The sequence below is a fragment of the Falco biarmicus genome, chromosome 5 (assembly GCF_023638135.1).
Source record: "Falco biarmicus isolate bFalBia1 chromosome 5, bFalBia1.pri, whole genome shotgun sequence".
NCBI lineage: Eukaryota > Metazoa > Chordata > Aves > Falconiformes > Falconidae > Falco > Falco biarmicus.
In genome coordinates this window covers 14,893,608-14,920,327 of record NC_079292.1, presented here as the reverse complement: position 1 = coordinate 14,920,327, position 26,720 = coordinate 14,893,608, and the positions used below count along the sequence as shown (strand labels likewise).

The following is a 26,720-nucleotide window of genomic DNA, read 5'->3' as shown; positions in this document are numbered from 1 at the left end:
CCCCCAGGTCATTGCAGTGTGCCCCTCCCCAGCCCAGATCCCCCAGCTTTGCAAACTGCCCCCAGCACCACCTAATATGCCCCCCACCCCCCGCAGTGCGTCCCCCCCCCCCGCCGGCCTTTGCAAAGCTCCCCCCCCCCGGCCTTGCCATGTGCCTTCCCCCAGCCCCAGGCCTTGCAAAAGCCCCCAGGACCCCCCCCCAAAAGCCCCCTCCTCGGCTTTGCAGTGTGCCCCCCCCCTTTGCCAAAAGCCCCCGGGTGCTTTGCAAAGCAACAACTCCCCCCCCCGCCGGGCCTTACAAATCCCCGCCCCCCCCCGCCGACCATGCAAAGCCCCTCCCGGCCTTGCACAGCCCCCCCCAGGACCCTGCAAAGCCCCCCAGGACCATGCAACCCCCTCCCCTAGACCATGCAAAGCCCCCCCTGGCCTTGCACAGCCCCCCTAGGACCATGCAAAGCCCAGCCCCCCCCCCCCCTGACCATGTAAAGCCCCCCAGCATTTTAAAGCCCCCCCCGGCCTTGCACAGCGCCCCCCAGCCTTGCACAGACCCCCCGGTATCATTAAAAGCCCCCCCCGCCCCGGACCATGGGAAAGCCTCCCCGACCTTGCACAGCCCCCCCAGGACCCTGCAACCCCCCCACCCAGGACCATGCACAGCCCCCCCGACCATGCAAAGCCCCCCCGGCATTGCACAGCCCCCTCCCCCCCGCCTTTGCACACACCCCCCGCCCCGCAGCCCCTCCGGACCTGGGGTCCCGGCGCTGCCGCTCCCCGCTCGCCACACAAAGGGTCGGAGCGGCCGGGCCCGGCCCCAATGCCCCCCCCGCCCCCCCCCCCCCCCCATCCCCCCCCCCCCCTCCCGCGGTGGCCGTCGCCGCCGTCACTCAGCGCCGGGACCGGCTTTAACCCTCTGCAGCCCGGAGCCGGCGGTGGCGGGGGAAAGGGTTAATGGGGGGGGGGGGGCTATGGGGGGCTGGGGCAACCTGAGCCCCCCAAACTGTGCATCCCCTCCTCATTGCACCCCCCATTTCCATTGCACCCCCTCTGCACCCCTTGCACCCCCAAACTGTGCACCCCCTCCTCATTGCACCCCCATTCCATTGCACCCCCTCTGCACCCCTTGCACCCCCAAACTGTGCACCCCCTCCTCATTGCACCATTTCCATTGCACCCCCTTTGCACCCTTGCACCCCCAAACTGTGCACCCCTCCTCATTGCACCCCCAAACTGTGCACCCCCTCCTCATTGCACCCCCATTTCCATTGCACCCTCTTCGCACCCCTTGCACCCCCAAACTGTGCACCCCCTCCTCATTGCACCCCCCCTTTGCACCCCCGTTTACATTGCACCCCCAAACTGTGCACCCCTCCTCATTGCACCCCCAAACTGTGCACCCCCTTCTCACTGCATGCCTCTTTGCACCCCCCAAACTGTGCCACTCTCCTCCTTGCACCCCCCTTTCCATTTCACTCCCCTTTGCACCCCCAAACTGTGCACGCCTCCTCATTGCACCCCCTCCATTCCATTGCACCCCCCAAGCTGTGCCCCCTCCTCATTGCACCCCCCTTCCCATTGCACCCCGTACTGCACCCCCAAACTGTGCCCCCTCCTCATTGCACCCCCCCTTACCACTTCACACCCCCATTGCACGCCCAAACGTGCACCCCACGGACCCCCCTTTTGCACCCCCAAACTGTGTCCTTCTCTTCGCCACCCCCCCGCCTCACCCCTCCGCGCCCTCCTGAGCCCCCCCCCCCCCCTCCGGCCCCCCTCAGCCACCGTACAGCATCTGGGCGGGGCGGGGCAGAGAGGGCAACACCCCCTTAGCACCCCATTGGAGGAACGCGCTGTCAATCATACCGTCTTCCTCCCGTCCGGCAGGAGGTGGGCGTGACAGCGCGGCGGGCCAGTGGCTGGGCGGGAAAGAAGCAATAGGCGGGACCGCGGCGGGGAAGGCACGCCCCCTCCGGGGCGCTGGGGATGTGGGGGGGGGCGATGGGTGCTGGGGGGGCGTCACCCGTGGGTGCCCCCCCCCCCGTGGGTGCCCTGCCCCGCCCCGCCCACGGCGGGGTTGAGCTTCCGGGTCACCGCAGGCGGCACGGCAAGCAGGCCCGGGCTGGGCCCTGCGGCTCTGCCAGCGCCCGGCGGCCTCGGCACCGGGCCGAGCCGGGGGTCGGGGCCGGGGTCTCGCCAGCCCCCACCGCCGCCGGGACCCCCAGAGGTGTGTGGGGGCGGGGCCGGCAGCGCCGTGGTCCGCGAGCCCCGCTCCCCTTCCCGGTGCCTTTGCTCCGCTCCTGCCCTCCCCAGTAACTGCTGGTCTCTCTCCTTCCTCCTGCCCCGCCCCCCTCCTGCCCTGCCTCCTCCGCCCCCCCCCGCCTCCTTGCCTTCCCCCCCTTTCCCCCTATGACGTTCCCTGTTTTCCCCCTCCCTTCCTTCCTTCCCGTCCCCCCTTTCCTTCTTTCCCCTCAATTTTCCTCACTCCCCTTTTTGTCTCCCCCCCCCCCCCCCTTTATTGTGAGCGCTGAGCCGTGCACCCTGTTTTGGGGGGCTATCGCTGTGCTCCTCCTTTTCAGGGGAATATCACGAGCCATGAGCCTCCCCTGTTTGGGGGGCCAATACGGTAGCACCAAGCTGGGCTCCCTGTTTTGGGGGGGGAATGTCATGAGCACTAAGTCACGCTTCCCATTTTGGGGGGAGCATGGTGAATACTGAGCTGGGCTCCCCGTTTTGGGGGCAGGTTGACGATGCCTGAGCTGCGCTCCCTGCTCCAGGGGGCATCTACCCGTCCCACCCCAGCTTCCCGCACCCCACACCTGCTCAGGGCTGCTCTTGCAGGACAGGGCTCTTATCTTTGGGCTTTTCCAGGATCTGGGATGCGTTTCTGCTGCTGCTGGGCATCGCCACCTGTGTGACAGGAGGCAGGAAGGAGCTCCCACGGGAGATGTGCGTCCTTTATGCGGCATAAAAATTGCTGAGATTTTCCCTCTCCTCTGCTTTTCCCCCCCAGGTCGAGCCCTGCCTGCCCAGTGCTGTGCCAAAACAAAAATGCACGTTCACCGATGAGCTCCAGGCGAGGTATCCCTGCTTCCAGGTGGGCTGGCAGAGACGGGAGGCTCAACGCTCGGTGTGCCAGGAGGCCACCTATGTCTCCGTGGTCACCCAAGGGCTCTTTGGCCCTAGAGGCACACATCCAGCCCGTGAAACACAAGAGGAAGGTGCTGGGGGACGCCAGGGCAGCCGCAACTGCCAGCCCTTCGATGCTGCTGCCAAAATCCCTTTGGACTTCCCCCTGCCGCCCTCCGGGGGCTGCTGCGAGTCCTTTCTTGGCTCGCCCAGAACGCCTGGCCCCTGCCTTAGATGCCTTGGGCTTGCGAATCAGGAGGGAGGCGAGGCTGGATGATGCGCTAGCCCCCGTCAGGTTGGACAGTGGGGTGGGTCCGCTGGCCGGTGGCCTCTATTGCAGGGGTGGCTGTGGGTGCCAGTGAGACAGGGACCCCCCTTCCCCCTCCAAAGCCGCTATTTCGACTGGAAGTGGGGTGGTGCGCTCGCATGCGTCTTGTCCGTGCGCTTGGGGTCTCCCAGCCTGGATTTCAAAACCAGACCTCAAGCTTGTGCACCTGCCTGCCCTGGCTTGGACTAAGGGGGGGAGGAAGGTGTTGCAGCATCACAAAGGCACCTAGAGGTACCTCAGCTTTCCAGGTGGGGAGGGTTTGTCACCTGTCTGCCTCCCCCTGAAATGGCCCAGGGATTACAGAGTCATAGAAGGATCCTCAAGGATCATCTGGTCCAAGCTTTCTTGGTAAAAGCCTGTTTGTAGACAAGATCCTGGAATTGTAGAATGGTTTTGGGTTGGAAGGGACCGTAAAGATCCTCTAGTTCAAACCCCCAGCACCCTGCCCAGCCAGATCCCAGGTATTCAGCGCTGGGGAATCCACCACTTCCCTGGGGAGCTTATTCCAATGGCTGATTGCTCTTAAAGTGAAATATTTTCCTCGTCTCCGGTTGGAATCTCCCCAGGAGTAACTCGGTACCCACTCACCGTCGTCTTTTCCACGGAACTCCTGGTAAAATGGGAGTCTCTGTCTTATTGTAGCCACGCCTCAAGGACTGGAACACAATGAGCAGGTCTCCCCGAAGCCTTAATTTTCTGAGGGCTGAATAAATCCAGTTCTCTCCCCCTTTCCTCACGTGCTGGGCTCCTTTGATCACCTTGAGGACCCTTCTCCGGACCCTCCAGCCTGTCCATGTCTTTTTTGTATGGTGAGGACCAAAACTGGATGCGGTATTCCAGGGGTGGCCTGACAGGCGGTGAGTAGAGTAGGATAATGACATTTTTATCTCTGTTAATGATGCCCTTGATGCACCCCGTTGGCTTTCTTTGCCTCAGCGGCACGTTCTTCCCTCCTATCGAGCTTGTTGTCCCACCAGGACCCCCAGATCCCTTTCCACAGAGCTGCCCCCCACAAGCCAGGTAGATCCCAGCCTGTCCTGCGCACCGGGATTTTTTTCCCAAGTGTAAGACCTTACATTTGTCTTGGTTGAACTTCAGAAAGTTTTTCTTAGCCCACCCTTGCAGCCTGTCCAGGTCTTCCCACAGGGTGGCTCTCCCGAAGTGTCTTCTTCCCTGCTCCCTGTTGGTAAATTTCATCCCGGCGTACTTGATCCCATCACCCAGATCACTTAGGAGGATTCTAACCAGCGCTGGGCCCCGTATCACGCCCTGTGGGACCCCACTTGTGACAGGTACCCCCCAAAAAAACACCTTCCCCTCCATCCATCTGCCTCACCCATCTGCAAGGGGACTTGGGGAGGGCTTAGTCTCGATGTTGGGGGAGAAAGTGGAGTGAGGTCCCAGAGGTCCAGCAAGGATCTCCAGTGGTCTGCGTCTTCTCTAGCCTTGAAGAAGCTTTGGAGAGGTGGGGAGAAAAGGGAAACCAAAAGCTTTTAAACAGCAGAAAACAGCCACAGTTCATCCCAGAGCACAGCTGGTGCGGAAATGTCCGGCGTGTTTGGAAAGCGTGGCAGCTCGAAGGAAAAATGCCAGCACCAATAAGCCGTTTTAATGCTCATTTTCCCAAGGTGCATCCAAACTGGTCCAAGGGGGAGCGGAGCAGTTACAAGGGATGATTTATTTCCTACCACAGCTCTTTTTTTTTCTTGTTACAACCCGATAAAACTCATGAAAGAAGGGCCAGGGCTTGTTTGCCTTCTCGAAACTGCCTGAGAGCAAGCTGAGGTTTGCTGCGGAGTCACGTACCGCCGACGTCCTGGGGCTGGAGAAGGTTTAACCATGCGACCTCAAAGCCCCTGTGCTGTTGTGGTGCTGGGAGGGGGGTGCTGGGAGGTTTGGCGGGTGGTTGCAGCTCGGGGCTGAGCTGGGAAGGTGGAACCTGATGGGGTGCAGGCAGCTGAACTGCAGTTTGTTCCCTGGCTCCATCCTTCTCTCCAGAGGGTCCTGTTGACCCCGTCGGTCCTTTCCCTGCCTGGCAGGAGGATGCACGGTTAGCATCAGGCATGCAGGATTTGTGCCCGAGGATGAAGCTGCTTTGGGAAAATTTTATTATTGGGGGTTGGGGTCAAAGCTCCCATCCTGAGCTCCTCAGCATCCTCTTGTGGATGCTCTGTGAGTCTGGAGAAGGGCAGGGGTGGGGGTTGGATGGAGACATCCAGGAGGAATGTTTGAAGGGTGGGCTGCATGGTCACCGTGCTGGTGCCAGAGGTGTGCGAATGCTTAGGGCATGGGTGGAAAAGACGGAGCAGGGCTCCTGGGTTGAAGGAGTCTAAGTAGCAGGGAGAAAAATAAAAAATAAATAATAAAAACAAAAAGAGTCTGGAATAATGCTTGATCTTCCAACTTGAGCAGGTGGCCTTGGCTGATGGTGCTCTCGTCATCAGCTTTGGATCAGTCCTTGAGATTTTTAGGAGAAGTTCAGCACCTGGAACAACAAACTCACCCAAAACGGGCTTGGGGTGATGCCAAGCAAAGAGGCACGAGGCAGCAAGGCTGCGCGGTCGGGAAGGAAGGCTGGGAGCCAACCTGGTGATCGGAGGCTGGGAAGCAAAGCTGGAGGTGATGCCTCGGCACCGAAACGGGCTGGGGAGGGAGAAGAGCGAGGGGAAACCTCTTCCACAGGTGTAGCTCGCCAAGGAACATCAATCCTAGGAGAGCTATTGCATGGAAAGCTCCAGCAAACATCCCAGGGGATCTGGTGTAGGCCAGGGAGGTCTCCAAGCAGGTTTGAATCCTGCTGGAGCATCATCCCTCGCCAGCTGGGAAGCCAGAGGGGATGGGACGCATGAGAGATGCAGCCACCTCCACCTGCATCTCATCCAGGCAGGGTATCCGCAGTGGCTTGGTGACCACGGTGCGTAAATTGGGGTGCATTAATTAGGGTGCTGGCACCCCAATTAACACCTTCCTCAGCCGGTTGGGAAGATGCAGCTCGTCTGCTTCACCCTCCAGCATAGAAGCTGGGGTGACAGCCGTGCAGAGAGCTCCTTCAGCTCCCAGCCCTCTGCCCTCCCCCACATTTGGGGTATTTTTGGCCCCTTGGCTTGCAGATTTGCAGCTGCTGCTGCTGTTTCCAGTTTTGCTTCAAGCCCAGCAAAGCATGGTGGGGACAGGCGTCTTTCTGGGGGTGCTGGTAGGTGGATGCTGGGGAACAAGAGAGGAGATCTCATTTCTAAATATAATTATGAGAGGCCCGGCCACGCTCGTCAGCGCTCTGACCAAAGGCTCGTGCGGTCGGTTTCTGAGCGTGCAGAGCTTTTTTTTTAGAGTGAGGTCACCCAGAACCCAGCGGCTGCAGCGAGGAGCAGTGGCTGAGGCGAGCTCATCCTTCCTGGTGGGATCCATGGTCCTCTGATGGGAAGCTGATGGAAGATCTATGCAAGGGCTTGTCTAACCTTCATTTTTCATTTTTTTTACGCAGAGAAGCTGTGCGTAACCCCCTTACGCATCTGTCCTGGTTTGGGGCTGGGAACCAGCTTGAAGAGCCCACCAGCTCCACGTTTCTTAGCAGCAAACCCAAATTGTCACTTCACATCCCCTGTGGTGCAACAGAAGGGTGATAAAGATATCTATATATACATCAAAAAATATCTATGGCTGCTTTGTATCCTTTTTTTTTTTGGTAGAACTACCGCTCCTGTTCTCTGTTGAGCGCCCAGAGAAACGCTCTGGTGTGTGTGGCAGGGTGATGGAGCGAGCTTTGTAGTGTTTATCATCCCAAATTGAAAGGAAAATCCCTTTCCTTGTGGTGATGGCAGGCGTCACCTTGGGCATGAAGGCGGTTTCTGCAGGGAGAGGTGGCACTTGGAAGTTGGGTGTCTTTTCCTTGGGGTGCGGAGCTCTGGGATGGGTTAAGGTGGAGACAAAAGGGCAAGGACACCTGGGGAATAGGGAGAAGGGTCCAGAAGAGATGCCCTGCCTGACACGGGAGGCATATGGGGCTATGGGTGAGCGAGGCCATGCACTGGGAAACACAATCCCACCCAAAACAGCCTTGGGGAGCGTCAAGGAGACTGCGGAGATGCAGAATGAAGAGGCAGGGGTGGGAAGGTTCTCTCCAAGCACGGACTGGGTGATGGGGACCTGGACCTGGATCTCTGGATGATCCAAAACTCTCCCTGCCCCACCGTGCAGGTGCCAGCGTGACCACCCAGGACATCGGCAGCTCCCCAGGTGATGGTGAGCATCGGGTTGGGTCCAGAAATGAGCTGTGGAGGGGGAGATGATGAGAAAGGAGAGGGGTTTGGTTCCCTGGGGGACAAACCCTTGGAGAACAGATTCTTTCCTGCCCAGTCCTTGGCACTTTGCAGCCCTGCTGCCATAACTGATGGCTCGTGGCATCCCTGCACCCCGACCTTCCCTCTAGAATGACCTGGGGGGTCCTCATTGGACCCTCGACTTCCCCTCTGCTCAGCCTGGCGATACAGCCCAGTACATGTCGTGACGGGGTCACCAGCACCCCCTGCACCCTCATCTGCAGGGATGAGGTGGAAAGCACCCGCAGTGGGTGTAGCATCTGCAGGGAGGCTGAGGTGGGGCCCCCACCTCTCCTGGTGGCCAAGGTGCTGCTGGCCACAGCTACACGGCACGAGCCGTCCCAGCGCGCTGCGAGGCATGGGGCCGGCAGGTCTTGGGGTGCTGCCCAGAGGAAAGGGGGTTCCTGAAGCCCCCCGAGAAATGCTGGGGCTGGGGGGATGCATCGGGCTGTCTCCTGCTGGCCCTGCCGTGCTGCTGCTGCTGCTGCTGGGTGGGTTGGGGAGGGTTTTGTTGGGGGGCTGGGGAGCGGGGCAGCATGGACGGGTGCTGGGCACGGGAAGCTGGGGAGGGGGTGTGAGGGGGAGGGGTGCTCTGGCAAGGGGAGGGGGTTGGGTCCTGCAGCCAGCGCGCTGCCATGGGCACGCAGCACATTTTCCGTGCATCCCCATGGATGGGAGCATCCATCAGCGTCGGTGGGTGCCGGAGCGCGTCAGGGTGCCAGGGATCCCAGCCAGCGCAGCCAAGCCAAGGCAGGGGGTGTGGGGCAGTGGGAAGCCAGGGGGCTGAGGGGCTGCAGAGGCGCGTGGGTGAGCTGGGTCGCTGCCCCTCTAACCCAGCCCCTCTCCTCCCCCACACCGCAGGAGCCAGCGAGAGCGTCCAGAGCATCTGCAGCATCCCAGGTGATGGGGCTGGGATGGGGAAAGGGGGTGAGCACGGGGTGGGAGAGGGGGTTTGCCCCCCGTGCGTGGAGCCTGGGGAGGAGGCTCCAGGAACGCTGCTGGGGCATCCCTGTGCCATCTCTCCAGGTACCCTCCCGGCTCCGGTCCTCTCACTCAGCACCTCCAGCACTCGCGAGGGGGATTTGGTTTTGTTACGGTGCTTCGTTAACCAGCAATCTGATGCCACTCGAGTTGTCTTCTGCAAGGATGGGATGGAGTATTACAGCCTGAGAGCTGACTGGGGGCAGCTGAACTACGTCATGGAGCTGAATGTCACCCTGGAGAGTGCGGGGTGGTACACGTGTGGGTACCAGCACAAGGATGAGAAGAACTGGGTGAGGAGCTCTGCCCTCAGTGTCCCCCGGCACGTGGCCGTCACAGGTGAGACACAACCCCATGGGTGGGCAGAGGGGACAGGGCACTCGCTGCCACGTGGCTCTGATGAGGATGCAGGCAGGGCATGGCACTTGTCCCCCAGCTGAGCTCCCCAGCTGCACCGAGGGATGCTCTAGAGACAGATCCCCCCCCAGCGCCCCAGGGGACCCCCACTCCCTCCAGCACCCTCCTCTCCCACAGACGGGGGTCTGGGCGAATGGCAATGCCAGAGAGCCGGGGCCGGGGTCTAATGGATCTAGGGCTGAGCTGGGGGGTCTCCCAGGGCTCCTCTCCATCAACCCTGCGGGAAGGTGGGGACGTGCCATGGGCTGGGTGGTCCCCACGCTGGTGATGGAGCAAGAGGTGGGCGGTGGGCTCTGCTGGGTTCTGGGGTGGTTCTGGTGCCGGCAGTAGGACACACGACGTCTGCATTTCCCTGACAGGCGGCAGCCCCTTGCCCAAGCTCGCGCCCCCCCCCAGAGGTAGGTGATTGCTCGGAGCCCTTCCCAGCATCCCCTTCCCCCCGATCCCAGCTTTGTCCCGGTGGTGACCCTCGTCCTTTCTGTGGCCAGCCATGCCCCTCTGGATCTGGATCCTGCGCTCTGCCCTGACCCTGCTCCTGCTGTCGTCCGCCCCCATCATCACCCTCCTCCTGGAGAGACAGAGCCGCTGAGACGCCCCCCTTGCCGTCAGTGCCCCCCAATGCCCTCGCAGCCCCCTGCTCTCCCCACTGCAGCCTCCTCCAGTGATGTCCTCCAGCTCCTGCATCCCTCCAGTGCTTCCCAGTGCCCGGGATGGTGCTGGCAGCCCAGGGCCCTTCCCTGGGCACTGGGGGGTGGGGGGCTGGTCCCTGTGCCCCTGGCGGACCCCGCGGGTGGGCTCCGGGTGGGAGAGGAGGAGTAAAGGATTTGTCCCGAAGCCAGAGGCTGGTGTTGCTGCCGTCTTTGCCGAGCAGAGCTGGGGGAGCTGCTGGATTCCCGGCTGGTGGGGTCGTGTGTGCGAGGAGGGGGCTGCTCTCCCCTGCCCTCAGCGATGCGACGGTTTCCCTTGGGGTGGGGGTGGCATCTCAGAGTCCGCAGCCCCCAGCATGCGCCCCCGGCTCATCCTTCCCCCCACGGACTCACGAGCCCCCCATGACTGGAACCCAAAAGGCTTTGGGAGGGGATGGTGGCCTTTGCTGGCCCCATGGGGGGCTGGTGGCCTTTGCTGGCTCCCCGGGGGTTTGGGGACGTGCAGCTGTGGGCGCAGCCCAGGGCACAAGCGGCAGGGGCATCTGCAACCCCCCTGCTGCCATCAGCATGGGGGCAAGGGGCAGGGCGGCTTTGCCGGGAGGATGCTGCCCCCAAGAACAGGCGAAAGCGGCTGGTGCTGTGGTGTTGGGGCGTGGGGACGTGACGGGGGGGGGCCTGTGTGTCCATGGCGGGGGCTGAGGTGGGGCCCCCACCTCTCCTGGTGGCCAAGGTGCTGCTGGCCACAGCTACACGGCACGAGCCGTCCCAGCGCGCTGCGAGGCATGGGGCTGGCAGGTCTTGGGGTGCTGCCTAGAGGAAAGGGGGTTCCTGAAGCCCCCCGAGAAATGCTGGGGCTGGGGGGATGCATCGGGCTGTCTCCTGCTGGCCCTGCTGTGCTGCTGCTGCTGCTGCGTGGGTTGGGGAGGGTTTTGTTGGGGGGCTGGGGAGCGAGGCAGCATGGACGGGTGCTGGGCACGGGAAGCTGGGGAGGGGGTGTGAGGGGGAGGGGTGCTCTGGTGAGGGGCCGGGGATCGTTGGGTCCTGCAGCCGGCGCTCTGCCATGGGCACGCAGCACATTTTCTGAACATCCCCATGGATGGGAGCATCCATCGGCGTCGGTGGGTGCCGGAGCGCGTCAGGGTGCCAGGGATCCCAGCCAGCGCAGCCAAGCCAAGGCAGGGGGTGCGGGGCGGTGGGAAGCCAGGGGGCTGAGGGGCTGCAGAGGTGCGTGGGTGAGCTGGGTCACTGCCCCTCTAACCCAGCCCCTCTCCTCCCCCACGCCACAGGAGCCAGCGCGAGCGTCCAGAGCATCTGCAGCATCCCAGGTGATGCGGCTGGGATGGGGAAAGGGGGGTCGGCACGGGGCGGGAGAGGGGGTTTACCCCCCGTGCGTGGAGCCTGGGGAGGAGGCTCCAGGAACGCTGCTGGGGCATCCCTGTGCCATCTCTCCAGGTACTCTCCCAGCTCCGGTCCTCTCACTCAGCACCTCCAGCACTCGCGAGGGGGATTTGGTTTCGTTATGGTGCTTCGTTAACCAGCAATCTGATGCCACTCGAGTTGTCTTCTGCAAGTATGGGATGGAGAAGTACAGCCTGAGAGCTGACTGGGGGCAGCTGAACTATGTCATGGAGCTGAATGTCACCCTGGAGAGTGCGGGGTGGTACACGTGTGGGTACCAGCACAAGGATGAGAAGAACTGGGTGAGGAGCTCTGCCCTCAGTGTCCCCCGGCAGGTGGCCGTCACAGGTGAGACACGGTGCTGGGACATGATCAAGCATCACCATGGGACCCCAGATATGCCAGTGGAATGTGGGGGGGCGGTAATTCCCTATGGCGTGTCCACAGGTGCTTGGGATGCTGGAGGTCTGTGTGCAGTTCATCCCAGCCTTTGCTGCCGGAGAAACTCTACCCAGTGCTGGGCGAGCATCCAGCTCCTCTCCTGCCCCAGCATCAGGAACACGCATGCAGCGCTGCTGCTGCTGGTGCCAACCCCCAGCCCCAACCGTGCAGTTATTTATTTATCGCGACCATCAAAGATGGTGGGGCAGGTGTGCTTGTTGTGTCCCCGCAGTGGCTTCGTTGTGCAGTTCCCAGGCGAGCTGGACTCTCACCCTGTCCCTTCCTCCCCCCAGGCAGCGAGTCCAGCACCCAGCGAGCACCCACAGGTCGGTCATCCCCCCCACCCTGCACACTCGGTGTCTCCCAGCATTGGAACGAGGGATGCCGGGGGGGGAGGGATGCCAAGGGACAAGGGATGCTGGGGGACAAGGGATGCTGAGGGACGAGGGATGCCGGGCTGGTGACACCAACACATGAGGAGGTTCATCAGCTGGGATCTGGCCGCCTCTGAGGGCACGTCCTGACCTCTCCTTCCTCTCCTCGTGATGCTTCCTCTTCCCCAACACTTTCTGTTCCCCCAAGCTCCCGATCCCCTGCTCCACCGTGACTTAGGAATCGGGCTGGGACTGGCGGCTGCCTCCGTCCTCCTCCTGGCTGCCGTCAACTGCTGGATTTTGAAGCGAGGTGAGCGATTTGGGGAAACCGGGGGTAAATCTCGAGCTAAAACTGCACCCTGAGCCGGGGCTGCTGCTGGCTGACCCGTGCCCGTTTAGAATGGCCAGATCCTTGCCCCCCTTTCAGCGGGAAGCTGAGCCTTTTTCCCCTGGGGGGAGCAAAGGTGCTGAGATAAAGATGTCTTTACCTCTGGGGTGACATCGAAGCCAAAGCAGGCTGGCACATCCAAATGCCCCCCTGCCCCTGGCAGGCAGCTGCTCCCAGCCCCTTGGGCACGGGAGCCTCCTGGGTGGCCTGAGCAGAGCCAGCATCGCTCCTGGACACCTGGGCTGCCCACGGCTTGGGAAAAGCCAGTCTGGGAAATGGGATTCATGGCTGGGCTTGAAAATTCCCTCCGCGAGGGAGGTGTGGGGGTCGAGCCCATTGTCTTGGTGGGCTGTGAGGTAGCTCTGCCTCCTCACCGCTCCCTTTTGTCCTTGCAGTGGGCTGCGGAGAGAGATGCCGAAGGTGAGCAGCAATCCCTCCTGGCTGGGGGGCTTGGGGTGATGGAGACGGGGGCATCCCGGGCACCCTGGGGTGGTCCTTGGCCGAGGGCAGCACGGGCTGTGCCCGTGATGGAGGCAGGGAAGAGCAGGGCTTGCCCTGACCCTGACTCCAGCCGTGGCCCCGATGCAATTGCATCATCCCTTGCAATGACTCAGATGGCCCCATTGCAGGCAGGACACAGAGTCCGAAACCTTTTCCCCCTCCTCCCGCCCAGGCAGCAGCGAGTTCCCAGCCACGAGGCTGAAGCAAGCAACGACAATGAAATACAGTGTGAGTACCACCTCCCCCACCCTGGGGGGACCCACGCAGGACCTTCCCCCTCCCCACGTGCAATCCCAGTGGGATGCTCAAAAATCCTGCTCGTTGAACCAGGGCAGAATCCCCCCAGCTGCATTGCACCCTGCTTCTTCCTTGCATGCGCAGCCCAGCTTCTGCCTGCAGAAAAAAGGTGACAAGAAGCGAGGGGAGCAACCCCACTTGCTGGCAGGGACTTGCCCGACACACTCCCAGCCCCCCGCTCTGCAATCCAGCCCCCCCTCCCCAGGCTTGCTGCTTAACCCACTCTGCCGCTCATTTCCAGACAATTTCTGCTCCGAAGCAGGGTGCAGCAGCACAGGAAGTGGGTGCATTTCTGGGTGTTGGTGGAGAAAAACATCTCGCTGCCTCTGAAACCACAGGCTGCAGTGACACAGGGGTGCTGCGGCTTGCGGGAGCGGGGTATCTCCCTGCCCTCGCTCTATTTGCAGGGTGACCTCGGTTTCCCACGCGGGGACAGAGAGGCAGACAAACGTTTGTGGATTGGGCAAGCGAGAAGATGCTGTGGGTCGGGGGAAGATGCAGCCAAAACCCAGCAGCATCCCTGCTCTGCACGCACAGGCGGGACGGCTGCTTGCTCTGCAGCCAGGAGGGGGGTAATTCGGGGGGGGCAGGGCAGGGGTTTCATCCCTGACCCCCAAGGATACGCTGTTCGAAGCAGGGCGATGGTGGTGGGGGTCTTGTCCCACCCCAGCATGAGAAGCAAGGGCTAACGGCGCGGGTTTTGTCCCCCCCAGACGTCAGCGTTGCCTACATTGGGCGTCACAGGGTAAGTCGTGGCGCAGCTTTGGTGGCAAACGGGGGAGCGGGGTCCCCAGGGGTGGGATGTGCTGGCTGGGGTCTGTGCTGGTGGCTTGGGTGGGGTGGAGTCCCACGGCGCCACTGCCACCGGGAACTCAATGGATTCACTTGGAGAAAATGAGATTTCTTTCTGTGGCTGCCTGCCCCTGCCTCACCTGATGCCCCTTTCTGCCCCCAATAGCTGGCACCTCTCCAACAACAAGATGTATTTTCCACGAAGTCAATTTTATTTTATTTTATTTTTAATCCGTTTCTTCCACAAACATTTCCCCTGGAAAATTAGTTCATGCCTAAACGCTTCTGTAAAATATCGGGGCTTTTCAAGCAGACCTGCCCCCAAATAAGCAATAAGGACCCAGCCAGAAACACGATATTGCCCCAAATCTGGTATCATTTTTGCTACTTTGTGCACCCAGCCTGGTCTTCCAAAGCGCCTGGCTCCCTCCGATGCTCCTCCAGCCTGGGGCTGGGTGCTGGCGCCGGGCTTGCAGCCCACAAAAATAAACCCTGGTGTTTCTGCAGCCTCTCGTGCAGGCGATGAACACCACCTCAACCTACGCCACCGTGACCCGCTCCTCTGGCCAGCCCCGGTAACGCCCCGGCACTGGGAAAAATCCAGAATGATGGTGTTTGTCTTCCCACGTATCCACCACGTGTGATGGAGCCCGGCGTTCTCGGAGACGCCCGAACGCCCCTCTTGCCCGTGGGCAGTGGTGAATGAATTCCTGGGCTTGCTTCGCTTGCTTGTGCAGCTTTTTGTTTCATTATTAAACCGCCTTTATCTCGACCCACGCGTTTTGTCACTGTTATGCCTCCGACCCTCTGCCCCATCCCGAGGCGGCGAGCAGCAGTCGCGTTGCCGGCTTGGGTTACAGCACAACGGCCCAAAAGAAAAAGGAACATGAGCAGGTCAGAGGAGGAGAAGGAGGGCTCCAAGAGCAGGTACCCCCTGAAGGGCTGGCAGCCAGGGGATGACGGAGCAGGGATACCTTGGAAGGCAGCACAGCCCACGGAGGACCCACAGGGGAGCAAGGGAGAGGCAAGGAGCGGCGCAGAGAAACCCCTCAGCCCCTCGCCGGGGAGACTCCGCAGAACCTCCAGGGGTAGAAAGGTGAGGGAAGAGTGGCTGGAGTGGGGCTGGGTGTGGGGGAGAGCGTGGGAAAGGGTGGAAGTGGATTGGAAACTTCCTCTGTCTTTCATTTCCCCATACCCAAACCAGTAATGGAATATTTTTTGCCAACTTGCAGTAAATTGGGTTAAATCCCCCCAACCTAATCTCTTTTTACCCAATTAGTGAGTGATTGCTCCATCTGTACTGTTACCCATCAGTTTCCTGCTTCCAGTTCCTCCCAGTTTCCCCCCAGTGAGGAGGAGGGAGGGTCAACCCCTCGCAGCCTCGCAGGGAAACAAGGCACCCTCAGTGCCCTGCTGGAACACGTGCCCTCTCCTTTAACTCTTCCTGCCCTAAACGTCCCAATGAGCTGCAGGGTCACGATGATAAAAGACGCCGCTCTTTTCCTTTCAAAAGACGTTTTATTCCACTGCTGGGTACGGCAGCGGCAGGACAGGGCTCGCCCGGCGCTGGCGGAGGTGCTCAGCCCGACGTCGGCGGAGCGCTGGGTACCACGCGCGTTGCCGGCAGAGGGAAAGGCACGACATCCCCTAAAGTGCCGTTATCCCGGAGCAACCGAACGCGCCGGTGTCCTGGTCAGGCTTCCACGAGCTCTGCTGGGACTGGGATCCTGCCTGGCGGTGGCTGAATCCGAGTCCGGTCTCCTTTCAGCCGGTTGGTTTTTCCTTTCCCAGTTCGTTCCCCCTGTTGCAGCCTCTGGCGTCGCCTCCTTCCGCTGTACATCACCGACGTCTCGGATCTGCCGTTCCCCTTCCTCTTCCCAGGGCAGGGTCTCTCCCTCAGCCCGTGGGTGTCTTTAAAGCAGCTTCAGCGGGGGAGGGGTGGAGACCGGGAGGATGCGCGGTGTGTCCGTCCCTTCCCGTCGGGACAGGAACGGGTAGAACCGTCCCGCGCGTCCCTTCCCGAGCCGCAGGGGCGCTGGCACCATGACGGCCGTCTGCTCCACGTCGTAGAAGTTCACCTGCCCTCCCTCCAGGTCCAGGAGCACCCCGACCACCGCAGCCCCCCGCTGCAGCCTCTCGCTGCCGCTGCCTCCGCCGCTGGAGTAAACCTGCCCCCGGGAGCTGTGCAGCGCCCAGCAGCCCTCCCCCTCCCCGCAGGGCGCCCCCTCCTCCCCCTGCCCCCCCGCGTCCCCCAGCACCCCCAGCACCCAGTCCTGCCCATCGCCCACCGCCACCTCCCAGTAGTGCTTCCCGGCTGCAAACCCTTCCTTCCCCACCAGCACGGGGACTGTGGAGCCGGCGCAGGTGCCGGCGGGGTCCGACGCTTCGCTCTCCGCGCCCGGGGCCGCCGGCACCCGCAGCTCCAGGACTCGGCCGTCGGGATCCGGCCTCACGGGAACTGGAGGGCAACGGGAGGATGGGCCGGTGAGCTGGTGGGCGCGGGGCTACGGGTGAAGTGTTCCCGGCTGGGAGCTGTCCTGGCGTGACTCCAGCAGGAATTCCTGCGTTCCCCGCAGCCGCCGATGGCCCGAGGGGCACCGCGGTGCTCGCGGCCACGTCCCCTGCGGGGCGCGCGTCCTCCCCGCCCTCCACAGGGCATCTCCTTCCCTTCCCCATCCGTCGCCCCGTCCCCTCCAGCACTGTCCCCGCATCCCACCCCGGGCGGTGACGCATCCCAGCAGCCCCTTCCCTCCCTCTTCCCATCATCCCGGACCCTTTTCCCATCAGCCAAGCCCGGGATATTGCTGTGACCCCAGCGCAGCTGGTACATCCCCCACGCCGCGGCGTTGCCACCTGGGGGTGGCTTGGACATTTGGCCGGGGAATTTTCACCCCCCTCCTCCCACCCGCTTACCTGCGTGGCTCCGGGCTTCCCAAAATCCTACGGGAAGGAAAATGGACATCACTGCATGATGTTTTATGGGGTGGTATAGATACTTCACAGATGGGGAAGGCTCCTGATGTGCCATTGCTGTCATCGCTGTGATTCTGTGTCACTTTTCACCTCTTCCTCCACCGATACTAGTGTTCTCCACAACCACTATTTGTTTTTAACCACTTACCCAGCTCCGCTTTCAGTTGACCTGAAAGGAGAAGACATTCCAGTCAGTAACATTGGCTTTTCCTTTGTTTTTTATTCCCATTTTTCAAAATAGGACAATCCCCAATCTTGGAAAAGGAGACAGGTCGTCCGTCCGTCGTCGTCGTCCCCCCCCCCCGAGGTTGGTATTTCACTGTACAACGTGGCTCCAAATCCACGGATAACCCATCAGACTAACCTGAAGATTTGTCTTACTACTTCTACACTCGATAAGAACATCAGATTGACATAAAACGGGTTTTCTTACCAAAGCGTTTCTTGAGGTTGGACTTTGCTGGAAAAGGAACAGCACAAATGAGTGATGCAAAAACACAAGGAGTAAATATCATCAACCTCTTTGCTGCGTAATCACCTGTACTAACATCTCTGAAAACTCATTTGAAATCAAAGTCAGCTAATTGATCAGACTAGCTTATTTTTACTGGCACTGGACAGCATCCTCAATGAATATTTTGAAGAAAAAAAGATTTTACCTGCTCGCCTTTTGGTTTTTTCTCCATCTGAAAATTCAGCAGAGAGGATAAAAGAAATGAAATTAACGGAGTCTTGGTTGGATCTAAACCGCAAGTCGGACGTTACTTGGTGGACTTTCCTGCTGCCTTCCATAAAGCCTTAAACCCGTGTTGCTTTTGTTGGAAACATGTAATTCCAACACTTTCTGTCACCTAGTTGGACAGCTGAGCATGCACACAAACATTCTGCAATATTTAAAGTTTTTATTTCTGGGACAGGGGATGGGAAATAAATCTCAGATTATGCCCGGAGTTTTTTGCATGGAAAAGGATTTGGTTCAGCTGAACTTTGTGTTTCATTTTAAATGCTTAACGATACTCACAGTGCCACCAAACCCCATAATCATACCTGAATACCAAAGAAACCAACCCAGAAAAAAACCCAAAGTGGACGTAACTCTAGCATAGAGCCAATTAAATGCAATGAACAACAAAAGCATCTTACCTAACAATGACCGCAGTCGATGTTTTTCTGGAAAAGACAGTGCAGAGGTATCAGTGTGAGCTTTCAGAGTAGATGAATGCACTCAAGAACTGCAATACACAAACCCCAATATCCAGCAAGCGCAGCCTTGGGTTATGCTGTCAACTCCTTCAAGTTGTCATCAGTCAAATCACATGTCAATCAAATTTAATCCATGGAACCAAACATAACCCAACGATTCAACCCACGGATGTATCACACTATTTCTATTATATTCATTATATAATACTATTTCATTATATTCAGGTAGCTCCTTAAGTTATGGTTTAAAAACTCATGAAGCAGGGTGGGAACAAGACTCGTAGGTCTTGCTGGTAGAGGTCTTACAAAGCCTGTTTAGGTCGTGCCTTGACTGACCATGTTTGAGAGGGATGTAGGCATCGCGTGCGTTTCAGATGCCCTGGACTACCCCAAGCACCATGTAGGTGTCTCTCTGAAAGGTCTCTGGTCTCCTATAGAAGCTCCTTTAGGTCCAATTTCAGATACGATCAAAGCTCAATGAGGTGTCTGCTGCCTTCCAGTTAGGAGGTCAGTCGGATGACCAAGGGCATTGCAGACGCTCCAAGGCACCTGGATGTATGTAAGTGGATTGAGCTGTAGGCGCCCCGGCTCCGTGAAGTTCACAGGGTTTACAGGGCCGCTCAGCTGGCTAAAGGTAAGCCTGAATAACCCTGAGAAAGGCAGATGAGTGGTCACCAGGAAAAGAAGGAGTACTGGAAGCCTCCTAAGAGCTTTCCACCCAACAGCAAGGATTTGGGTTGAGTTTTTGAAAAGCTCGCTGCTTTTTGAATTTATTTCTTTTTAATTTTGAAAATTAACTGCTATGTTAATTCCTTGTATCTTTACATGGTGAAGATCTTCAGTCTTCACTAGAGAACAGACCACATGTGGGATACGATGCGTGGTTGTCACTGGTTCCTTAATAGTGAGGAGGACTGCCACCCCTGCAATTAGCGTATTGCTAATCAACACTCAGTGTTTTCCCTGACTTTATGTCTTCGAGCTCTCTGAACATCGTAGCATCGTTTCAAATGCAAAGGACATTTACCTTCTTCCAATTCCATCTTCGCTTTTACTGAAAAACAAAGAAAATTAATGTTAATTATTAATAATAAAAATAATAAAAAATAAGCGTTAATTATTCTTTTAAACTCCCCTCATCAGACAACACTGTATTGACAAGCAGAATTAAGCGGGGTTAAAACTTTTAACTAATTTAACCTAACACAATCCCCAAGCTTCTTGCTAGCCCCAAAATGTATTATTTAAACCAAGACATGCCTCTCTAATGGAGTTCATAAAAAAAATGAGGCCGAATTCTGAGATACCCAGTACTGAGTCTTGTCCCAACCATAGCCTGGACGGAGGTTGAGAGACCGGGAATAAATCCCTAAGGACACGGGTACCCTCAGCTGTCAAACCTGCCCAGGAAACAGAACCAGATGTGCCTCAGAGATTAAAATTATTCACCCAGCTTATTCGGCTATGCTGTGGCGACGGCAGGGGTCAACGAGGACTCTCCCAAACCATGAGCTGGTGTCATCTAGGTGACAACACGAGCCAAGGACCACGGCCAACAGGTGGTTTGGCTGTGAATATTCCATCCTGGTGAGCAGGGAAGTGCAGCACAAGCCACCTGAGCTATGCCCTACCCCCACCCCACAGCGGCAGGGACAATGCTGGGACGGCTGGTCCATTTTCTTTTCAAGTACAGACCAGAGGTGGTGAGTACCAAACAGATTCATGAGTATCTGGAGAGTAAGTTGCTTTTAGAGTCTTGAGTTTGGGATGGAGCTTTGAATTACTCTTGACTGTTTGGTTGGTTCGTTTAGTTCTTCCTCTTCTACAGAATCTGGGGAATGTTTCTGATGGGTTAATTAACTCTTGAGTAATTACAAACAAAGCTTGAATGCGTATGACTAGGTGGTTTATGTCAGTCAATGTATAGTAATGGCTAGAGCATCACAAAGGAAGGGAACGCACTCTTCGTAAAGCACAAATGAAAAAAACTTACTACGTTTACAGTATTGTGTATACAGGAACTTATTAAATTGTTATAAATGATTACTTATTACAAAAATAAAATTAGGAACTACAAAACATCAGGATGCCACTAGAACTGCTCATTAGTCCTGTAATTTAATATAAACGTAATAAACCCTTCCAACTTACAAATTGTCATCATCTTCCTCATTACTTACCTGATTGATCTGTTTTCTTGTGCTTACCTGGTTCAAAAGAAAGAGGGGAAAAAAACCACCTTTTTGCATGTTTTTGGAGAGTAATAGGCAGAAATCACGTCTGATTCATCAAGGCTCTAATTTTACGGACAAACCTCTGGAATTATCTTCCAAGGGAACGACACGCGTAGTTTGTTCCTCGTTTCTGAGGTAAGGAGGTGCAATTTGCATTCCTCCATGCCCAGACCATGTATTTTCCCACACACACCCTTCTTTTTTTTTTTGTTCCATTTCCTGTATTTGGTCATTAAACAATCCCCGATGGTTTTGCTCATGAGATTTTATTTACAGTCATGGGTTGCAGTATGAACCCCTGTGCTATTTCTATATGTTGACCAAGATAACATACGTAGAAGTGGATATGTAAAAGAAATACTTACTTCTCAGCTTAAAAAATACAGTGGAAATCAGGACCATGTTGAGGCATAAAATGACCAGGAAGATAATCAGCCATTTCGAAATGGAGGGGAAGAAAATACCTGTACAAATGACCAAAAGAAGTTATATTCTATTAACGATTAAAACATAAACCAGTTATAACTTAGGATGCAGGCAACGCATTTGAGGAGCTGGTGAATTTATGTTTTATCCTGTTTCTGGATAATGAAAGTTTTCGACCGTTGTTAAGGAAATATGTCATTTTTGCACGTGCATACGGTTGTGTCCTTAATCCATTTTACTTGAGCCCCAAGAAGCTGATTGTTTTGAATTTGAAGACGGGAACACAGAAAGTCTTGATGCTACCTGACTCCCCCCCTTTTTTTTTTAAGAGGAAAAATTGATTTACTGGGTGTTGGCAAAGGCTGTGTAGTCAACAGGAAATAAAGGTGGAAGACGACTGCAGCCCTCATGAGCTTCTTCCAATGCTGACGGTGGGAGTACATCCTCAGATCAGCTCATGCCACAAAAATCGGACCCATGCCTTTTAGATGACGTGTCCTTTTTATCTGACAAGCAGATAACAGGGCTCACCCACCTGAGATCAGGACTCGGGACTCACTCGTTGTGTTTAGTAGATCGTTGACCACCCTACAGGAGACTTCCATGTCAGAGCCTGGCTTTAGGGTCATGGAAGTTACAACGTTGTACAGCCCTGCAGACGTCGTTGTTGTCTTTGTGGTCGATAGTTCCTCCCGGATCTGTCCTTGGCCATCCAGCCAAACCACCTTGGGTTTAGGAAACCATCCAGCCACACAGCAGGTGAGGCCAATGCCCTGCTTCACATGACTCCTCAGGAGAATGGAAGGCACACCACCTGTAGCTAAGAAAAAGCACACGTATTCTCCATTTCAACCAGTATTGAGAGTGGGAAATGGGTTTATCTTGAAGTCAACACTTCTTTGGTCTATCCATATTGGTATGGAAGAACACTGAAGGACTTTTCTGAATTTAAACTGAGACTGGAGCCCTGAAGTTTCTTAACGGCCAGCAAGCCTACCAGATGGAGAAGAAGGAACAATTTAAAGGAGATGACAGCAAACAGACCCAGCTGGGGATGGCTATTCTGGAATGCAGTTGCCAGTGGAATTTCCCAGAAATTTGTAAAAAAAGAAAAAAAAAATAATCTCCATATATTTAGGATGATCAATGGATTACAGGAAGCCTGTGAAGAGCTGGTGTAACCCATCCAAGAAAACAGAATGTGTTAGTGTCTCAGGATAACCAGGTAAAACTGTCACTGACATGGCACAAATTTGGTTTACAGCTTAAAAAAAATACTGTTTATACTCAGGATCTCAGCAGGCTAAATTAGAACGTGCCTTAGATGCTACACCTTTGCTCCATCTGGAGTTGTAAAGCTAAGAAGACATCTTCAGAAGAATCTGGCCACAACACCAGATGCCACAATAAATATCTCATGGAAATTGGTCCCCGAGTAGCAGAGAAACGGAGGAGGAACACACGTCCACTTCCAAGCCAACCACATTAACCAAAGCCACCCATGAAGATGGTATCTATGAAGGGGCTGCAACAGAAGGAGGAACGGCAGAACAAATACGATACTGCTTTGTCCTCTAGCAAGCAACGAGGTAGGTGGTGAAGGTATTGGAATGACATCAACTGATCATGGTGACCATGGAGAAACTGGACGATCAGCTCGGTGATGTAAATTTTGCAAAGTTGTCAATGATGCAAAATACATTGATGTAAACATAAATTTGACTTTACATCAACCAGCTGGGTTTCCTGAACCTTCTGACTGGACTTTCATGGAGTACGAAGAGAGACGCTACTCCCAGGTCGCATAGGGATGCAGGTGTTAGGGTACCTAAATCCAGGTATCTCCAACTAGAACAAAAACTTACCTCAAATATTGGCTAGAGCGATTAATTCAGAGAAAACCGACCCAAATCACACATCCCCTCCATGAGGACAGCTTATATGTTCAATGATATTAAATTTTACGGTCATTCCCTCGGTTGGTGGTGGATGTAGACATTTCTGTTCAGCTCCGTTTTTGAATAAAACGAGGATTGCCACTGACCTGCCACTTGCAGTTCGACGAACACATCGTGGTACGTGTCATTGAAGGAGACCTCGCAGGTGTACAATCCTTTGTCAGAGCTCCTGACATCCCTCAAGCGCAGAGACATGTTGCCAGCTCTAAATTCCCTGGGGAAGAATTCGGCTCTGCCTTGGTAGCTCTCATCTGGCTTCTCCTTTTCATTCTTCCCGTCGTATCTGCTCACGGTTCTTTTTTGAGCCCGTTCGTGAAATATCCACCGGACAAAGAACGCTTCGGGAATGTTATTGGCTACACGGCAGGGCAGAACGACCACTCTTCCAATGACTCCAATGACGGAACTATTAGGAGGAGAGCTAATAAATTGACCTGTAAAGATAAAATGGCAGATTACTCAGGTGAGTAACGTTCGCGTTCCGTGAGGCTCGTGGAGCTTATCCTTCAGCCCTTGGAATGCTAAATGACGCAATTTTGGGAGGCCATTGAGGTGATGGCTATGGAGAAATCATGGGAAAGGGATGAACAACGAGAAGCCTGTAAAAGGTTGGATACAGGACGCAGGACCCACCTAACAAAAAATTAAAGGTGGGATTCAACAGCCAAAATGTTGGTACCTGGTATCAGTTGAAATGTCATAGGGTGGGCAAGATGTCCCTACGGTGGGGGTAGATGCGGTGTACACCCTCAGGTGACTATACTGACGTTGGATGTGTAGATTTCAGATTTCTAAAGATACCTGAGATGAACCCCACCCACAATGTAGATCTTTGTAAGGGAAAAAACAGGACATTTTATAACATCATTCTCATTTCCATTCCAAGGAGGATACCGGAATAAAAGCTCTTGGAATTAACAAAATCAACAGCAAACAACAGAGATTTGCAAAGAAGTCCTATCACAGCAACTTGGCTATTCTACGGCAAGTTAAAAATCTACTGGGAGACACTGTGGAAATATTTACTATTAAATATAATGTCACTTCATATGTTGTACAGGATTGCATCTGGTCAAGCCCCAGGGGCTCCCGTCCGCGCTGACCTTCCTCCACATCTGTAGGATTCGCATCCAGAACTGGGCACCTAAAACCACACGTCTTCCTAATCATAAAGAGGATTAAAAGTAAAACTTCCACCTTTGAATAAACGAGAGGGAGTCTTGCCACTGACCTGCCACTTCCAGTTCAACCATTGACTTGACTACGCTCCTACTACCACCAGTGGAGATGCAGTTGATGCCCATCCTACAGTAGGCAGCGAGTCTGTTCGTTGGGTAGAGTTCCTTGGAATGCCCTGAGGTTCCCTACGCACAGGATTGGCACACATGGTAGGTGTGTTCTACTTTGGAAGACCAAGAAGACCCTACAGGGTCTAAAACGCTGGTAGGTGCCAATGCATGAGCAGCTGAATCTTATCCTAGATGCTGAGCTTGTATGTCGACGCCTCTTCTAGGAAGCCCAACGTAGGCAGCTAAATCTGCAAGCCAAATTCAAAACCTTGGGTGCAATTCGTTTGCTCCACCGAGGTGTCTAGTGCTGAGCTTCCCAACTGGCCTCCATTCACCAGTCTAGAAGGTTCTACGTCTCCTGCAGCCCTGCCAGATCACTCAGCCCACGTGGATGCCTTGGGTACCTTAACACCTACCAGACTTCACAAGGGCTTTAATTTGGTGGTTTAGGCCGTCAAACAGAAGAAAGCTGCCTACTCGTTATTTCCAACTTCTACATTTCCGTGAACCTGGGCAGAAATAAGCGGTTTTATTAAAATCTATTCCAAATGGAGATATTTTTACCTGTAATCAAGCGTGATCCGTGTTGGAAAGTCAGCATGTGAATGGCTGTCAGCCACCAGAAGGGGGAACCCATCAACATCCAGGCTTCCTAATCACCCACAGGACCAAGAGCCCAGCTTCCCGGTGAAAGTCCAGCAGGATTCCTTCCGTTTTTTCACGCCTCCAACACCAATGAACAAACGTGATCGCGGAGAGAAAATAACAGGGAGAAAAATAAGAAGGAACTTGCAAAGAGGGTTGCAGGACAGCTTTTCTTTCCTCATTTCCTTGTCAAATTGAACTATATAAATGGTGAGGGGAAAAAAAAAAAAAAAAGATATTCTTTTCCTTCTCTGTATTTACCTTTAACTTCCAGAAACTCTTTATTATGGTCACCGGCACTTTTTTCCTTTCAATGAGAAGTTTAAAGCATTACATCTTGTCTTTTGATATTAGTAGATTTTTGTTCCCTCTTTTTGTTTTTTCCCCTCCTTGTGTACAGTAAAAAAACCGATAAACAACCTTAAGGATAAATTCCCGGGAACGATGTTGCCATGCTGATCGCTCTGTTGACTTCCACGCCAAGATTTTAAAGAGAAACATGTGTTTTAACAAACATGACTCCCTCCAACTCCCTCTCAAGATATTTGCCTTCAACTCCCTGCTGAACAAACCCTTACTTGCAGCATACTCACAGCAGATACGTAATATCTTTACATTTGTATACATATTATATAGATATAATATAGTCAGACTGACTAGTGAGCCAAAAGGGCACAATGCAACTTGATTATTGATAGAACAGCCCCTGATTTCCTTGGATTTTCCCTGTTTTTTCCCAAATTTACAATCACAGATAACATCAGGTGCTGTCAGAGCTATTCCCACCAGCAAAGGGCAATAACGTGTCTGCAGCAGGTAGGTTCATCCCTATTAGCGCGACGGATTAAATCCCTACCTATTAATTCAAGTACATGCGATGGATTCCCTTCATGGATTTAGCAAAAATATGTAATTTCTTACCTGAAGAGTAAGAAGAACCTTAAGACTTCTCCATGGGATATGGTTGTGGTCAACCTTTGTCCTCATATCTTTATTACCACCGAAACTTGTGATCACGGTTTCCACATCCAATAGGGCCAGGGAGGACTGGGCAGGAGGACTGGGGAAAAGGTGGTGCCAAGATTCACATTTCAAGACCAAAAAAGAACTTCTTGCTTCCCAATCCATCGCTACTTCTAGCTGGAGAAAGGCAGGGATGTTCCTCCTCCTACCTGAAGACTTCCAAGGGTGTCACCAACAACTTAGCAGGGGACTTCTCCTCTATTGCATGCCCAAGCGTTTCCCTCTCCAAATATCCCTGGATCTTGGAACCCCTGGGATTCTTTTCCCGTGTTGTTCTTTTTACATCCTGTTGAAGAGCAGAAAAAAAAAATCAGAAAACTTTCTTCTCCTTTTTATCCTTCAGGTTTTCTGACTCCCGGCCGTCCTGCCAACATTTAGCGCTCTCAGAAGACTCTCCATAGCCAGGTTCTTGGAAAAGGGATGTCCTGGAGCATTCACACGTGGTGGTGTGAAAATATAGATTGTTTGGTTGTGTTTTTTTAATTTGTTTTGGGGGTCTGGAATTTTTTTTTGGGGGGGTTCTTTTTATCTTTAAAAGATGATATAATATAATAAATACAATAAGAAAAGAAAAGTAGAGAAAGGAAAATAAAAGTAGAGAAAAGAAAATAAAAGATAAATAAAATAAAATAAAATAAAAGAAAAGAAAAGAAAAGAAAGAAAAGAAAAGAAAAGAAAAGAAAAGAAAAGAAAAGAAAAGAAAAGAAAAGAAAAGAAAAAAAAAGAAAAAAAGAAGAAAAGAAAAGAAAAGAAAAGAAAAGAAAAGAAAAGAAAAGAAAAAAAAGAAAAGAAAAGAAAAGAAAAGAAAAGAAAAGAAAAGAAAAGAAAAGAAAAGAAAAGAAAAGAAAAGAAAAGAAAAAAGACTATAAAATAACCTCCTAGGAACCTCCACTAGGACACTGGATACAAGGAGTATCTCCATCACCCAAGGAGTTTTGCTCAACACTCAGTTGGACCTACTCTCCA

At 54.8% G+C, this 26,720-nt stretch overlaps 3 protein-coding genes and 1 long non-coding RNA gene across 8 annotated transcripts in view; 2 read left to right on the top strand and 2 right to left on the bottom strand.

The window, feature by feature from the left end:
* The window catches only part of LOC130149690 (oocyte zinc finger protein XlCOF19-like), a 5,717-nt gene extending 3,859 nt beyond the window's left edge, over positions 1-1,858 (bottom strand). The window contains exon 1 of the mRNA XM_056339620.1: positions 1,785-1,858. Within this exon, the coding sequence (XP_056195595.1) occupies positions 1,785-1,858 (74 nt within the window). The remainder of the gene's footprint in view (positions 1-1,784) is intronic.
* Positions 1,859-2,049: 191 nt separating this feature from the next.
* Positions 2,050-7,101, top strand: LOC130149617 (uncharacterized). 4 transcript variants are annotated; one of them, XR_008821957.1, is made up of 4 exons: positions 2,050-2,306; positions 3,008-4,743; positions 5,864-6,070; positions 6,933-7,101. It is a non-coding gene; the product is annotated as an uncharacterized LOC130149617 (long non-coding RNA). The 4 variants fall into 4 exon arrangements; XR_008821955.1 differs by lacking the exon at positions 6,933-7,101 and adding an exon at positions 6,779-6,919 and having other exon boundaries at positions 2,050-2,221; XR_008821958.1 differs by lacking the exon at positions 6,933-7,101 and adding an exon at positions 6,779-6,919 and having other exon boundaries at positions 3,008-3,091.
* A 250-nt stretch (positions 7,102-7,351) lies between these two features.
* LOC130149597 (uncharacterized) lies at positions 7,352-14,775 on the top strand. Of its 2 annotated transcripts, XM_056339422.1 has the most exons (9): positions 7,352-7,690; positions 11,099-11,137; positions 11,265-11,558; positions 11,945-11,977; positions 12,234-12,335; positions 12,809-12,833; positions 13,087-13,142; positions 13,925-13,956; positions 14,511-14,775. In XM_056339422.1, the coding sequence occupies exons 3-9, from the start codon at positions 11,390-11,392 to the stop codon at positions 14,580-14,582; spliced, it is 489 nt and encodes a 162-aa protein (XP_056195397.1). In that variant the 5' UTR covers positions 7,352-7,690; positions 11,099-11,137; positions 11,265-11,389; the 3' UTR covers positions 14,583-14,775. The 2 variants fall into 2 exon arrangements, with proteins under 2 accessions (XP_056195397.1, XP_056195396.1); XM_056339421.1 differs by lacking the exon at positions 13,925-13,956 and having other exon boundaries at positions 7,355-7,690.
* Positions 14,776-15,079: 304 nt separating this feature from the next.
* LOC130149679 (butyrophilin subfamily 2 member A1-like) lies at positions 15,080-25,337 on the bottom strand. Its single transcript, XM_056339580.1, has 12 exons — positions 24,993-25,337; positions 24,651-24,810; positions 22,884-23,231; positions 21,375-21,659; positions 20,779-20,877; positions 20,360-20,386; positions 19,148-19,233; positions 18,125-18,146; positions 17,410-17,436; positions 17,125-17,145; positions 16,917-16,943; positions 15,080-16,461 (listed from the first exon to the last, which is right to left on the bottom strand). Exons 2-12 carry the CDS (start codon positions 24,727-24,729, stop codon positions 15,917-15,919), a joined length of 1,566 nt encoding a protein of 521 aa, XP_056195555.1. The 5' UTR covers positions 24,730-24,810; positions 24,993-25,337; the 3' UTR covers positions 15,080-15,916.
* Between the last annotated feature and the right edge of the window lie 1,383 nt (positions 25,338-26,720).

Coding starts and splice junctions, on each gene's coding strand:
- LOC130149679 (XM_056339580.1), bottom strand. CDS start 24,729: ATGTTGATGGGTTCCCCCTTCTGGTGGCTGACAGCCATTCACATGCTG. Junction 20,878..21,374: donor GTCCCGAGTCCTGATCTCAG/GTGGGTGAGCCC, acceptor TCATTTGTACAG/GTATTTTCTTCCCCTCCATT. Junction 18,147..19,147: donor AGAGAGCTCGAAGACATAAA/GTCAGGGAAAAC, acceptor TGTCTTTTCCAG/AAAAACATCGACTGCGGTCA.
- LOC130149597 (XM_056339421.1), top strand. CDS start 11,390: ATGGAGAAGTACAGCCTGAGAGCTGACTGGGGGCAGCTGAACTATGTC. Junction 12,336..12,808: donor CTGCTGGATTTTGAAGCGAG/GTGAGCGATTTG, acceptor TTGTCCTTGCAG/TGGGCTGCGGAGAGAGATGC. Junction 12,834..13,086: donor TGCGGAGAGAGATGCCGAAG/GTGAGCAGCAAT, acceptor CCTCCCGCCCAG/GCAGCAGCGAGTTCCCAGCC.